This window comes from Budorcas taxicolor, chromosome 14 (assembly GCF_023091745.1).
Source record: "Budorcas taxicolor isolate Tak-1 chromosome 14, Takin1.1, whole genome shotgun sequence".
NCBI classification, from domain to species: domain Eukaryota; kingdom Metazoa; phylum Chordata; class Mammalia; order Artiodactyla; family Bovidae; genus Budorcas; species Budorcas taxicolor.
In genome coordinates, this window is record NC_068923.1 from 77543414 (window position 1) to 77557479 (window position 14066).

Consider the following 14066-nt stretch of genomic DNA (forward strand, 5'->3'; position numbering starts at 1 on the left):
ATCCCCTCCAGCAAGTCTGCATAGGTCTCCATGAGCATAACTGAAAGACATCAATGGACATATCCTGAAGCTAACGAATTAGTTCATCTGTTATTGGATGTCTAGGTTCAAGAAGAAATGGAAGATGTTTTTGCAGCTGCATCTTTACCAGTCATCTGAGAAGAAAAAAAAAAAAAATCCATGCGCACACACACACACACACACACACACACACACACACAGACAAACCAAACAGATTTTGCTAAGAGGAAAGAACAAGTGTAAAAAAAATTCAGTGAGTCACTACGCTAAAATTACTGCTAGAGTTCGATTTAGCAGGTGTTGGTTGTCTTATTCTAAAATAAAAACAACAGAACCACAAAGATTCAAGTGTCAGGAGTGAGAAATCTGCAGTGACTCACCCGTGGGTTCCTGCGGCTCAGCTCACAGGCCTCCCGGATGACCGGGGGCCCCGGGGGGAGTGGCCCTGTCACTGTCCATGGAATTTGGTTTATTGCTCTTGCTGTTCTCTTGCCAGTCCCCCCTCTATGGATCATGGGTTCTCGTATTTCAAGCTCAAGTCTTGTTGAGGCCTTCTAGAGACTTCTATAACCTGCCCACTCATAAGAGAGTTGCAGTACTGTTGACTGTAAAAGGCCTTTTACCAGACGGGGGGGAGAAGGCCTTTGCCCTGTTTCCCCTGCCTCCCGCTGAGAAGAAACGGGGACTCAGATGGACCTTGTTAGTTCCCGAGTTACTGCCAACTTGACCAAAATATGGGCAAGCAAACACGGATGAAAGGGAAGCACGCTCTTTCTCGAGGTGGGGAGTGGGGGTGGCCGACTGCAGTTTGGGTCCTGTGCCCGATGACGCGTCTGGGCCACAAGGTGGCGCTGTGTACGTGGCGAGCAGGGGGAAAGCTGGCCCGCTCACCTCCCCACCGGCTTCCACTGTCAAAATGTATCCTGCTCCTTAAGAACGTTATGACAACTGTATCTACATTTTTATATATATATATATATATATATATATATATGATGAGGCAACACAGTGTAGGATTTCTGATGTTTAGCAGAAGTCCTGAACACCTTTAATATTTCTGCATTTATCACATGGAATAACAGTTGAGCCAATCCTTGTTTTCCCAATGGGAGGTTTCAAATTCTGAAATTTCTGAAACATTTTCACACAACTACAGGCAAGCAGTGATCTGTTTAAAACATAAGACGTTATATATGAGCTTTGTTACAAATCCAACGTCTCACTGCCAGCTAACAAGTCAAACAAAGCTAGAGGCAATATTAATTCACGGAGAATGTTTAACGCGTTCTCTAAAAAGTAAGACAGGGAAGGAATGAAAATCAGGCCTCATTACCAGGAACCCGAAGAGCTACCTTTGGAAATGTGCTTCACAAACGATGTAGTCCCTCTGGAAACCCCACTCACGAAGGCTCCTGGGCCTCGGGTCAGCCCCTCGTACGGAAGCCTGAAGAAGTCAGCGATGCCATTCCCGATGCTTCGCACCAGACTCGCCGGGCTGCCAAGGATTTCCAGGGATCCAACCACCCAGCCTGCGAGGGAGACCGGAGGGAAGGGGTGACTGAAACCTTAAATGCAGCACTTTCAACATTTGGGAAAAGTGACCCATATTCCCTGCAATTCATTTTTCACACTAGAATTGAGAATGTAATAAGCTCCTTTGGAGCAAAATATGGGAAATAACTCATTCACTATGAATTCATAAATGGCAAACTTTCATACTTTATAAATCAAAGTGATCCTTTTGGCAGCCTCACAAATAGCTTTAATATGACTTCCCTGCCTCCCGTATTCCTGCTAAAAGGGACCCATGTGCAGGGGGATGACGCTCCCACCCCCTCCAAGCCAAGGCGGCCCCTGGGGTGGCAGGTGTCTGCAGGCTCGGGAGTTCTCCTTAAAGCTCCTTGGTGCAGTGAGGGGCCGGGACGCGGGGGAGGCCAGATGCTAAATGGGGTGCTGCAAAGAGGACGCGCAGCTCTGACAGGGATGGAGGAGTTATTTTTAATCTTTCCCAATCCTACCAAGCTGAGCGCTTCCCTTTGGAGTGGAGCTGGAGCCAGAGAAATGTCTCCCCTTCCACCCCGGCTTCAGTTGTGTAAACTCTGGTGACAGGGACATACTGATTAGCTTAGCGAGAGGGGCGTGTTCCCTGAGGGTCCCAGGCGGGGAGCTTGGGATCTGGTTTCCTATTAAAGCTGAGGCTTGCCAGGAGCTGGCCTGCTTGGCGGCCTGAGTGTGGAGCGCTTGGCCCTGTGGGAACGTGGCTGAGTGTGGACCCCGGAGTGGCTCCCCTCCTTCGCTCCTGGGTCGGGGCTCGGGGCTCTCACTCAGAGGATTCAAGAGGCAGGCAAAGGCTGGGGGCTCAGGAGAGTATGAGTCCACACATACAGTGTCTTTGGGGAACATGCTGACCTCCCCAGCCCGGGGCTGAGAGGGCTTTAAGGGGAGGCTGCTGGGCAGGGCCCGAGTGGGAGCCAATCCTGCGTCCCCTGTGGCAGGTCCTGGGAGGCCGGGCCTGGGACAGAGAGCCCCCCAGTCAAGTCACCAACCCCAGAGGGTTGTGAACATGTGGGGGCAAGAGCCAAGCCACAGCCCTGAAGGGTCCCCAGGCCCAGCGCTTTGGAGAGGAACATCCTTACATCTGGAACCCCCTTCTCTCCTCTGGAACATTAGAAGACAACATCAGGGTTTAGGTGAAAAGAGGGAATTATTTCCAGAATTTGAGGATTATAAACGGAGGGGCCTCTGGGTGGCCAGGCATTCACCTCACTTACTTCGCCCAGTCACTCTGCAAGCCTTAGTACCTGCCTTCAGGTAAATTTAGATTTAGCTAAGGACTGAGCCTCTCCCCAGGTGAAGGGACCATGCCAGGCTCGGGGGACAGGGCCTCATGTGACGTCGTGTCGCCCTGTCGCCAGCGTCTTGAGGGCGGGCAGGACAAGGAGGGGACTGTGGCTCGATTCTCCCCATCTCCCTGGAGCTTAGAGACACATGGGAGGGCTTCAAGGCCAGGCTTACCCAATTCCAAAGCCCACCCTCCCTCTTCCTGCGAGCCCAGGCCTAACTGAGTAGGCAGGCTACCATGGAAGGTTGTGGAATATTCTTCCTCAGAGGGCCTTCTCCGGATGTAAAGAAACAACAGATTTCCTTTAGCCTGGAAGAGCTGGAAGGTTCACTTGGAGGCAAGAGATTGGACTTGAAACAACTGCCCTTCTCTCCAAAGCTTCCATACCGAGATGAAGAAAGGAGAGTTAGCTACTGCCAAGCAGAGAGCACGCACTGTCCGAGGGGCCTGGTCAGGCTGGCGCAGCGGAGCACAGGGAGCATGGCAGGCAGCCAGCCCCACCTTCCAGCCCACAGCCCGGCCACAGGAAGATGAGGCAGACAGTCCTGGATCAGGCCACTGTGGATGGGGAGTCCAGGTATGGACCAGAGCTACTTCTCAAGGCCCCAAGCTGGCCAGAGGAGGACCAGAGCACCCGAGGGCATTCTGCCTTTATTTCTCTCCAAAAGCAAATGTATCGTCTTGCTTACTGGGTTTGGAGATTTTATTGAAAAAAGGTAACTGTCTGGCTGCCCATAGAGCCAAGCCTTGGAAATAGAGAGGGAGCCCGGGAAATTAGAGAGTCCACACAGTCTCTCCTTCAAATAGGGTCAGTGGTCACTCATTTCTAATCACTTTATTGTTAAAACCTCTATAAGGACTTCCCTAGAAATGAGGTCAGGATATTTCAGCCATTTAATCAAGTCCAATGGGTGAATCCTGACCCAAGTGACGCAACTTGCCCACTCCCAGGCCAGCCCTTCCTTTCCCAAGAAGGCTAGCACATTCTCTCTGAGACGCTTCTACCCAGGGGTAACCTATCCTCTTCCCATTCCCACTGCTTTCCTCCAGATAGTCTTCAGACTGTCTGTAAGGCCTTTAGTGACAGAACTCCCAACAGGCCTAAAACTTGGCTCTCTAGTGTAGAGTTTCTTGTTTCAGCAAATAATGAGACTGGGACAGCAGCTTGGAGAACTTTTAGGTAGATTACCAAAAAATCCAAACAGAATGTTCCTGTGAAAGCTCATGAAAAATGAGAGAGGTCACTTTTAGCACAGAGGCTGCAGGACATGGTTCCCTGGCGGTGGTCACAGCTGGAGTTTCCCTGCCAGCTCACTACTCTGACGGGTGCTCCCACACCTTTGCCCAAGGTGATGACTGGGTGGACGGGAAGCTTACTCCTTCCTAGGCTCCAGACCAGAGCTCAGTAACCTACTTGCCTGCTTCTCATGGGAAAAGCAAAAACTGCCTGAAAGAGTAAAGCTTTTCATATACCTGTCTATTAAATTTGAAATGGTAGGTGCTTGTTTTAAGATAATTTCTTAGCAAGAGGGAAATCTTTTCTTCCTTGTGGTACAGGCTATAAGAACAACAGTTTCAGGGCAGGGACCTCCTCTGATCTGGCCATCCAGAGTTCTGGGTAGCTATGGATTTCGTTCCGGAGAAAATATAATCTTACCAGTATGGCAACAACATGGGTCGGTCGGCCACTGCTACAATGTTGTCTTATCTGGAATGCACTCACCAAGGACAGTGTTACCACATTCTGTCCTGCATTAGTTTTAGAAAGTAAGACCTCCCTGGGTTTTACCAGAAGGGGCTGCAAGACCAGCTCCGGTTGGTTGGTGTTGGTCGCCTGGAGTTCATAGCAACATGAGGAGCCCGATTATCAGACTGAAACCGTTTGAGAGTGAATTTAGGTCAGGAAGGCGAGCTCTGACGCCCATTACCATAGGGAATCCGGAGACAACCTGGCCTCCAAAACAACCTTCAGCTCGCAGTACTCCCCACACCACACTCTGTATACACAGCCAAGCACCCCCCGCACACTCTTCCCGCTCAGGTCGTGGAGAGGCTGAGACACCTACAGCCTTCTCTTTGCCATCTGTCTAGACAGGCAAGGCTGCACTGGGTAGGTAGAAGGCTCTTTATGCATATGACGAGCACACAAATCCTCTGAATTTCTCACCTAGAGCTATTCATGGGCTGTAATGAAGCAAGTTAACAGCCCAGAACTACATTTCTTTTAGGCCCAGGGGCTGAGAGGGCCTGGGCTGGTTTTCCTGGCTGCACTAGCTCCCTGATATAGAGCCTTGTGCCTTCAAGGAGCCGAAAAGGCGCTTGCTAAATGGGAATCAAAATTCTGTTACATAACAGCAAATTTAACAGCTGCTACTGCTTAAGGGTTCATTAAGCGCCACCCTAAATTCAGGGGACTTCACATACTTTCATTGTTTTCTTGTCAGAAATCTTAAAACCCACCTTATGGGTGAGGAAACTGAGATGGGGGAGGTTCAGTAACTTGCCCCCAGCCTCCCAGCCAGCAGTGGCAGGGTCTGGATTCCAACCCACTGCTATCTAACTGCTCCTCACACTCCCATGCTGCTTCCGGGTGTCTTGGAGTCAGGACCACCCGGAGCCTTTGTTTCTCGCTCAGGCTCCCTCTGCTGTGTCCTCACCTGCTCTGAAGAGGGCCCCCGCAGCGTAGTGCATGGCCAGGGCGTGGACGAGCTGCCTGGCTGTGGTGAAGATGGGGCCTCTTTCAAACACCGAGAAGGACAGCGGAGTGTGGTCAGAGGCAATGTACAGCTTGAGGGACGCGTGGATGCTGACGAGGAGGTTCACCGGCTGTATCACCAGCTTCCGCAGCTTCACAGGATGCACCAAGGCCCTGGCGTGCTGCCTCACCTGCACGGGCAGCACCTGTCTGCCACCTGCGAGGGCCGTGGGCTGAGCGCCTGGGCTGCTGCTGGGCAGGTAGGTCTCAAACAGAGTTTTGATGTAGTAGACAAACGTGTCTTCCACATATAATCGGGCAGGTTTCAATTCAAAACTGAACTCGTTCACATCGAACAGGACGTCCTTGCCCTCGGTTAAGGTGAGGCAGAGTTTGATAAAACAGTTTTTCTTGTATTCTTCCAAATCTTCGCTGGATACGAGGAGACTCTGCATCTTGGAGCACTGAGGAGATTCTGTTTTCTCCCCCTGGCAGACCAAGACAGCGAAGTGGAAATTGGACTTGTTGTACAGCTGGTTGTCTAGCTGCAGGTCCCCGCAGCAGACCTCCACTGAGTAGATGTGAAAGGGGGCGGCGGCCATCTCTTCCCCAGGGAGGTGGCCAGCCACGGGGGCCATCTGGAGGAAAACGTGGTCCAGTGTGAGTCTCAGAAGCTCAGATGACGCTCTGTGGTGGGTGAGGTCATCAAACACCGCCAGGCTCAACTGAGTGACGAACATTTTAAATGTCACGATCTTCTCCAGAGTTCTGGAGGAGAAAGGGAAGAGAATATGAGCATCTCTCCTCCACTTTTCTTTTCCTCTCTCCCTCCCTTCCTTAATGTCTTAGTAGATTTTCAATGACAGAGCCTTCTTAGAAACCTCCTGATGTCCCATCAGATTCTCATAAGAAACAAATTAAGAACTGAACTTGCAGTACATCGTGTCTGGAGAGCCGGGCACACTCCAGCAGCCCCGGGAGATGTTCCCAAAGGGACCATTACAAGCTCTCGTCACACCGCTCTATCGTGTTCCCCTCATCAACACCAGATTTTTACTCCCAAATCCTCGGAGTTCTTTGTGCACTAATTCTCTGTTGTGATCATCATGAGGCGAAAGGTCATAATAAAATAACCAAGATGCCTTATATTGGGAAAAGTAAGAGCAAGCAAGAGAAAACTTCCCATGAACCCCCGGCACAGCCCAGAGGCCAGCATCTCAGGGCGCGTGCTCTGTTCTCCCTGTCACATTTAGAGCTGAGCAGCCCGAGCTGCTCCACGAATCTCTGTCCTGAGCTAAGCCACCATGCTCTCACCCTCTTCAAAGTCATCACTCCAGCAACTCACTCCCTCCTACACCATTTCTTCTTCCTTACCAGCAGCTTATAAACATGCTATTATTTCTCTTAAAAAATCCCTCTCGTTAACTAACTCCTCCTCTAGCTACCCTTTTTCTGATCCCCTTCACATAAACACCCCAAAGCACATACACCTCGTCTCCTGTTCCTCACTTTCCATTTTCTCTTAGCCTTGCTCCAGGCAGGCTCTGTCCCACCTCCTCCACCAGAGCAACTCCCATCAGGGACCCCAAGGGGCTTCCTTGTTGCTAAATTGAAAAATGGGCTTGAAGTCTGTGACTCACGCCCCCTACTGTGGCATTCGAGTGGATAACTCCCTCCTTCTGGGAATCCCTTCTTGGCCCGTCTGCTCTCAGCTCTTGTATGTCTCATCACTCATCACCTATGGGACTCCCTCCTCTTAAAGGTCAGGTGCCCAAGCTTCAGCCCCTGGCCCTCTTCTCTCCCCATCTCCACTCACTCCCCTTGGAGGACTTCATCTGGGCCCGAGGCTTGGCATCTATATGCTGATGACTTCTACAGTCACACATTCAGCCTAGAACTCCCTGTGAGCGCGGATCTTGCGTTTCTAACTGCCCATCCACACAGGAGTCACTTACAGGTCTCAGACGTCTCAAGGGTCATGTGTGTGGTCATACTCATGATCTTACCCCCAAACCCACAGAACAGTTGTTCTCACCTTAGTTTATGATGACTACATCCTACTAGTTGCTCAGATCAAAACTTTGAGAGTTCTTGATGCCTCTATTTTCAACCCACATCCAATGCATCAAGGAAAATTTCATTGGTTTCTTCTTAAACTGCATCACGAATCTGACCATTTCTTACCACTTTCCCTGATAGTGTGGCCTAAGCCATCAACACCTCTAGTGTGAATAACTGTAACAGTCACCTAACCGGTCTCCTTGCTTCCTCCTTTACCTCTCTAGGCTGCTGCTGCTGCTAAGTTGCTTCAGTCGTGTCCAACCCTGTGCGACCCCATAGACGGCAGCCCACCAGACTCCCCCGTCCCTGGGATTCTCCAGGCAAGAACACTGGAGTGGGTTGCCATTTCCTTCTCCAATGCACGAAAGTGAAAAAGTGAAAGGGAAGTCACTCAGTTGTGTCCGACTCTTAACAACCCCATGGACTGCAGCCCACCAGGCTCCTCCATCCATGGAATTTTCCAGGCAAGAGTGCTGGAGTGGGGTGCCAATACTTCTCTGTAGTTTACTTCAAAAGCATAGGGAACTATATTTAATATTCTGTGACAAACCATAATGGAAAACAATGTGAAAAAGAATATATGTGAAATATATATATATATATAAACTATACTTCAATAAACTTAAAACAAAAGAAAAGGAGTCATGGTCTTCTAAAAATTTATGTCAAATCAGGTAACTTCTTCGTTCAAACAGATCCATTGACTTCCCTCTTTCACTCAGAAGAAAACGAAGCCCTGCGCAACGTGTGCCCTCCTTCCAGCCATCGCCTGCCTGGCCCCGGGCCCTGGTTCCTCCTAGCTCACCCACTGCACTTGGCCGGCCCTGGCCTAGTCCCTGCTCCTCCAATATGCCGGTGTACTGCTTCTGACTTCTGAACTGGCTGTGCCCTTTGTCTGGAGAGTTCTCCCCAGATAATCATGTTACTAGTATCCCCTGGCTGTTTTCAAGTCTTTGCTTAAATGTCAGCTTCTTGGTGAGGCTTACCTATACCAGTTTTTCAAAACTATCCTCTTTCTGTTCCTACAGCCGGGTAATTCCTGGTCCTGACCAGGCTTTGTTTTTATTGCTGCAGAACTCCAACCTTCCACTAAACCATAAAATTTCCTTTTTTATTATGTTCGTTCTGTCCTCCCATTGCACACCTATGAGAATGTGATCTCCGTGGGAGCAGGGACTTGGGACTGTTAGGTCACAGGTGAGAATAGCACTGGCATCTAGTAAGCACTTGAGAAATACTTGCTGAACAGATGAATTAAGGAAACACAAGTAAATGCTTAGATCTTTCTTATTTCTACCACTGAATGCATGGTTTGTTGCTACTGTCACAAACAATGCCCTACTAATGCCCTATATAAAACATTCCTGAAGTTGTGTGGGCTTGAAATCCTGGCTTATGCAATTCAAAATTTAGTCTTTGGTTCTATTACACTATTAATTTGTTTTTACAAACTCTTCTGGTCAAAGGAAACCATCTACCCAACCTATTTTCAATATTATAAATTCAAATTAATCATAATATGGCAAGGTCCAAATTAATGAGTTTTTAACCATATATGAAAAGCAAGGGATTTAGAAAAAAAAGAGCTTAAACAAATGTATAAAAGTTGATGACACTATTTTATATTTTAAATTAAAATTTAAATAAATTAACTTTCTGATTATAAAATATGTTCTTATAGAAATTAATAAATAGAAAATCATTAAGTAATCACTTATAACTGTACATCTATTAACAACTTTGATTCTTTTCTTTCCAGTGTTATTTCTAGGAATGTTTTCTGTATGTATGAGAATGTGTGTGCATATATGTACTTAAGTGTGAATATGTGTGTGTGTACATAATTAGAATATATTTGTATATTCAAATTTATAGTTTGCTTTATTTTAGATTCATCACATGTATTTTTGTATCCCACTAAAATCCTGTAATGGTATATTCTGTGGGTATACCATTTTTTGTACAACTATGTATCATCTGTTTCCCTGCTGACAGGATCTGTACTCTGAATATTTTGCCATTATAATTAGTAATGTGATCAAATCTCTCTGTATATCTTTGCCTACTTCTCTAATTATTGCTTTAACTCTTAAGTTCTTAAAACTCTTAAAAGTAGAATTTCCAAGCCAAAGGGATTTTAAAGCTCTTAATATATATTACTAAAGTGCTTTCTAGAAAATAGTCACAATTTACACTTTTAGTAGGACTCTATATGATGGATATGTGTGTTTTCATCACTCAGTCATGTCTGACTCTTTGCAACCCCGTGGACTGTAGTCCGCCAGGCTCCTCTGTCCATGGAATTCTCCAGGCAAGAATATTGGAGTGGGTTGCCATTCCCTTCTCCAGGTATATGATGGAACATCACTGTTAATTCAATATGTAATGTCTTATTTAAAGTTTTCATTTCTTTGGTTATTTGTTTTTCCACTTCCCAGAATTTTCCGGTTGTGTTTTTTACCCTTATTTAGTTTTAGAAAAGGCAGAGGAACCAGAGATCAAATTGCCAACATCTGCTGGATCATCAAAAAAGAGAGTTCCAGAAAAACATCTATTTCTGCTTTACTGACTATGCCAAAGCCTTTGACTGTGTGGCTCACAATAAACTGTGGAAAATTCTGAAAGAGATGGGAATACCAGACCACCTGACCTGCCTCTTGAGAAACCTATATGCAGGTCAGGAAGCAACAGTTAGAACTGGACATGGAACAACAGGCTGGTTCCAAATAGGAAACGGAGTATGTCAAGGCTGTATATTGTCACCCTGCTTATTTAACTTATATGCAGAGTACATCATGAGAAACGCTGGACTGGAAGACGCACAAGCTGGAATCAAGATTGCCGGGAGAAATATCAATCACCTCAGATATGCAGATGACACCATCGTTATGGCAGAAAGTGAAGAGGAACTAAAAAGCCTCTTGACGAAAGTGAAAGAGGAGAGTGAAAAAGTTGGCTTAAAGCTCAGCATTCAGAAAACGAAGATCATGGCATTGGGTCCCATCATTTCATGGGAAATAGATGGGGAAACAGTGGAAACAGTGTCAGACTTTATTTTTTTGGGCTCCAAAATCACTGCAGATGGTGACTGCAGCCATGAAATTAAAAGACGCTTACTCCTTGGAAGAAAAGTTATGACCAACCTAGATAGCATATTCAAAAGCAGAGACATTACTTTGCCAACAAGGGTCCATCTAGTCAAGGCTATGGTTTTTCCAGTGGTCATGTATGGATGTGAGAGTTGGACTGTGAAGAAAGCTGAGCACCGAAGAATTGATGCTTTTGAACTGTGTTGTTGGAGAAGACTCTTGAGAGTCCCTTGGACTGCAAGGAGATCCAACCAGTCCATTCTGAAGGAGATCAGCCCTGGGTGTTCTTTGGAGGGAATGATGCTAAAGCTCCAGTACTTTGGCCACTTCATGCAAAGAGTTGATTCACTGGAAAAGACTCTGATGGTGGGAGGGATTGGGGGCAGGAGGAGAAGGGGACGACAGAGGATGAGATGGCTGGATGGCATCACGGACTCGATGGACGTGAGTCTGAGTGAACTCCGGGGGTTGGTGATGGATAGGGAGGCCTGGCGTGCAGCGATTCATGGGGTCGCAAAGAGTCGGACATGACTGAACTGAACTGAACTGAATTTTTGGAAGGAGGGACTATCTTCATATTATTCCTACTGAATTATAAGGATTCTTTTAAGTTAAGGATATTAACTCTGGTTCATATTTACAAAACCTGATGGCAACATTCAGGTCGAAGTGGGGAAATGTGACTTTACTTTTGCTGTAGCTCTCATTGCTCAGTCTAATTACTGATTACTAGGTGGTCATGTGGACAGAGAGGCATTAATCTGTATTTCACGCTAACGATAATGTGTAATTCTAAGATGCATGTCTCAGTCTATAAATCAGTTCATTAAACTTACCAGAGAAGAACTGGAAGGCGTACCCATGGAAGATGATATATTGCTTCTTATGGGTATAGTTAAATGCTAATAACCATATCCTTATCCATTACAGAATAATTAACCAAAAGCTTTATACACACACACACACATATATATATATATATGGATAACAAAAAATGGTGACCAGTAGGTTTACAACTTTATAAATTGACACTTACCCTACTGCTACTTGGATACTAGTTAAGCCTACCTGTTGGTATTAGTTACGACAGGCCCAGCTTTTCCTTCTGGGGCCACATTGATGAAGACTGTGCCACAGTGATGGACGGTGTCCACGTACACATATCCAAAGCCAGTCAGAAACACAACCTGTGAAAAGAACATTCAAAATCAGGCTGGGAAGCAATACAAAACACTGTTGAAAAGGCTTCAAATATCTTCAGTTCTGACTCAATACCACAAACACTTGCTGGTATCCACGTGTATAGGCTATTCAGCTGACTTGAAAAAAAAAATCAGATCCAGATTTTCAATATCCAGCTGTAAGGTTCATAGGAAAAAAACGATGGATGACAGGGCATGAGTGTCTTCATTCTCTCCTTCTCTGGAATTGGCAAATAATTCTGCATGGGCTGGAGACTAGCCATTGACCAGCTTTATGTGCGCATATGAATCTCTGTGGGGGAAAAAAATCCCTGAATTGAAATGCGATGTGCAAAACCTTTCAGGCTTTTGAGTTTTGACTTAGCTACCATAATGATGCCCTTCTGTGCTGTGGACACCAAAACATACCTGAAAACCCACCAACAAGACATGTTATAATCTCCTCAAGGTCCCTTGCATAAGTTGGAACAAGAATGTCAGGTCATTTCATTTGCTTGGAGTAAAAATTGATTTTTCTTCCATGAGGAGGTGGACTTAGACTTAAAAAAGAGTTCCATCTCAGAAGTCAGGTGCCAGGCTAGCAGAACAGATGTCCTTTCAGTATTAAATACCGATGTTGCTTAAATGGATAAATATTTGAAAACAGAACTATTTGAAAAATAACTCCAAGAACATCGTGTTCACAGCCAGCATTACCTGAGGGTAAGGGCAAGAACCTCCTCCTGTTTGGGAACACTGATGCGGATGATGTATATTATCAATTCAGTCCACACCTGGGCCCTTTTTATTATTAGAACAGCAAATAAAAAGAAGACAGACTGAAAATTCCTGGATGAAGGAACAAAGCTAGGTGTCTGCTTGGCATGGGATGAATGTGTTCTAATTTTGACCAAATGAAGAGGTACCTGAAAGAATGTACACAGAACCACAAGAGTCTGTGATTCTCACCCTTGGATGTGACTTCAAGGTCACTGGGCTTCTTTCTTATACTATGGCCCCTCCTTCAGAAATCCTGATCGTCTTCAATATCCAGGGCATCTGGAGGTCATCTCTGCCTCCCCGTTTTCATCTCTTGCTCCGCCAACTCCTGCAATAGCCTTCTTTCTTATTCTACGGCTACTGCTCTAGCTCAGACCCTTGTCCGCTCCTCAGCACCATCTGTGCAGAGAAAGCACTGTCCCTCTATGCAAATCCTTTCCAAATCCTGTGTATCTTTGCACATACAGGGTGTTGTTACTCAGTCACTAAGTTGAATCCGACACTCTTTGCAACCCCATGGACTATAGCTAGCCAGGCTCCTTTGTTCTCCGCTATCTCCTGGAGTTTACTCAGATTCACGTCCATTGAGTCGGTGATTCTATCTCACCATCTCCGCCTCTGTAGCCTCCTTTTCCTCCTGCCTTCAATCTTTCCCAGCATTAGGGTCTTTTCCAGTGAGTCAATTTTTGCATCAGATGACCAAAGTATTGGAGCTTCAGCTTTAGCACTAGTCCTTCCAATGAATATTCAGGGTTGATTTCCTTTAGGATTGACTTGTTCAATCACCTTGCAGTCCAAGGGACTCTCGAGAGTCTTCTCCAGTGTCACAGTTTGAAAGCATTAATTGTGTGGCTCTCAGCCTTCTTTATGGGCCAACTCTCACATCCATACATGACTACTAGAAAAACTATAGCTTTGAAAAGTTATACTGGAAAAACTATCGTCAGCATAAGTGATGTCTCTACTTTTTAATACACTGTCTATGTTTGTCATAGCTCTTTCCAAGGAACAAGTGTCTTTTAATTTCATGGCTGCAGTTGTTCACTATCCGCAGTGATTTTGGAGACCAAGAAAATAAAATCTGTCACTGCTTCCACATTTCCTCTTTCTATTTGGCATGAAGTAATGGGACCACCTGCAATGCGGAAGACCCAGGTTTGATCCCTGGGTTGGGACGATCCCCTGGAGAAGAGAGTGGCTACCCACTCCAGTATTCTTGCCTGGAGAATTCCATGGACAGAGGAGCCTGGAGAGCTACAGTCCAAAGAGTCAGATGTGACTGAGCAACTAACACTTTCACTTCTCACAGAGGGACTGGATGCCATGATCTTAGTTTTTAATGTTGAGTTTCAAGCGAGCTTTTTCACCCTCCTCTTTCACCCTCATCAGGGACACCC

General features: G+C 46.3%; 1 protein-coding gene across 1 annotated transcript in view; it reads right to left on the reverse strand.

The window, feature by feature from the left end:
• The window catches only part of VPS13B (vacuolar protein sorting 13 homolog B), a 775227-nt gene that overhangs the window by 14897 nt on the left and 746264 nt on the right, over positions 1–14066 (reverse strand). Inside the window, exons 54-56 of the mRNA XM_052651420.1 lie at positions 11777–11895; positions 5521–6326; positions 1374–1550 (exon numbers count right to left, since the gene is read on the reverse strand). Coding sequence (XP_052507380.1) covers positions 1374–1550; positions 5521–6326; positions 11777–11895 — 1102 coding nt within the window. The remainder of the gene's footprint in view (positions 1–1373; positions 1551–5520; positions 6327–11776; positions 11896–14066) is intronic.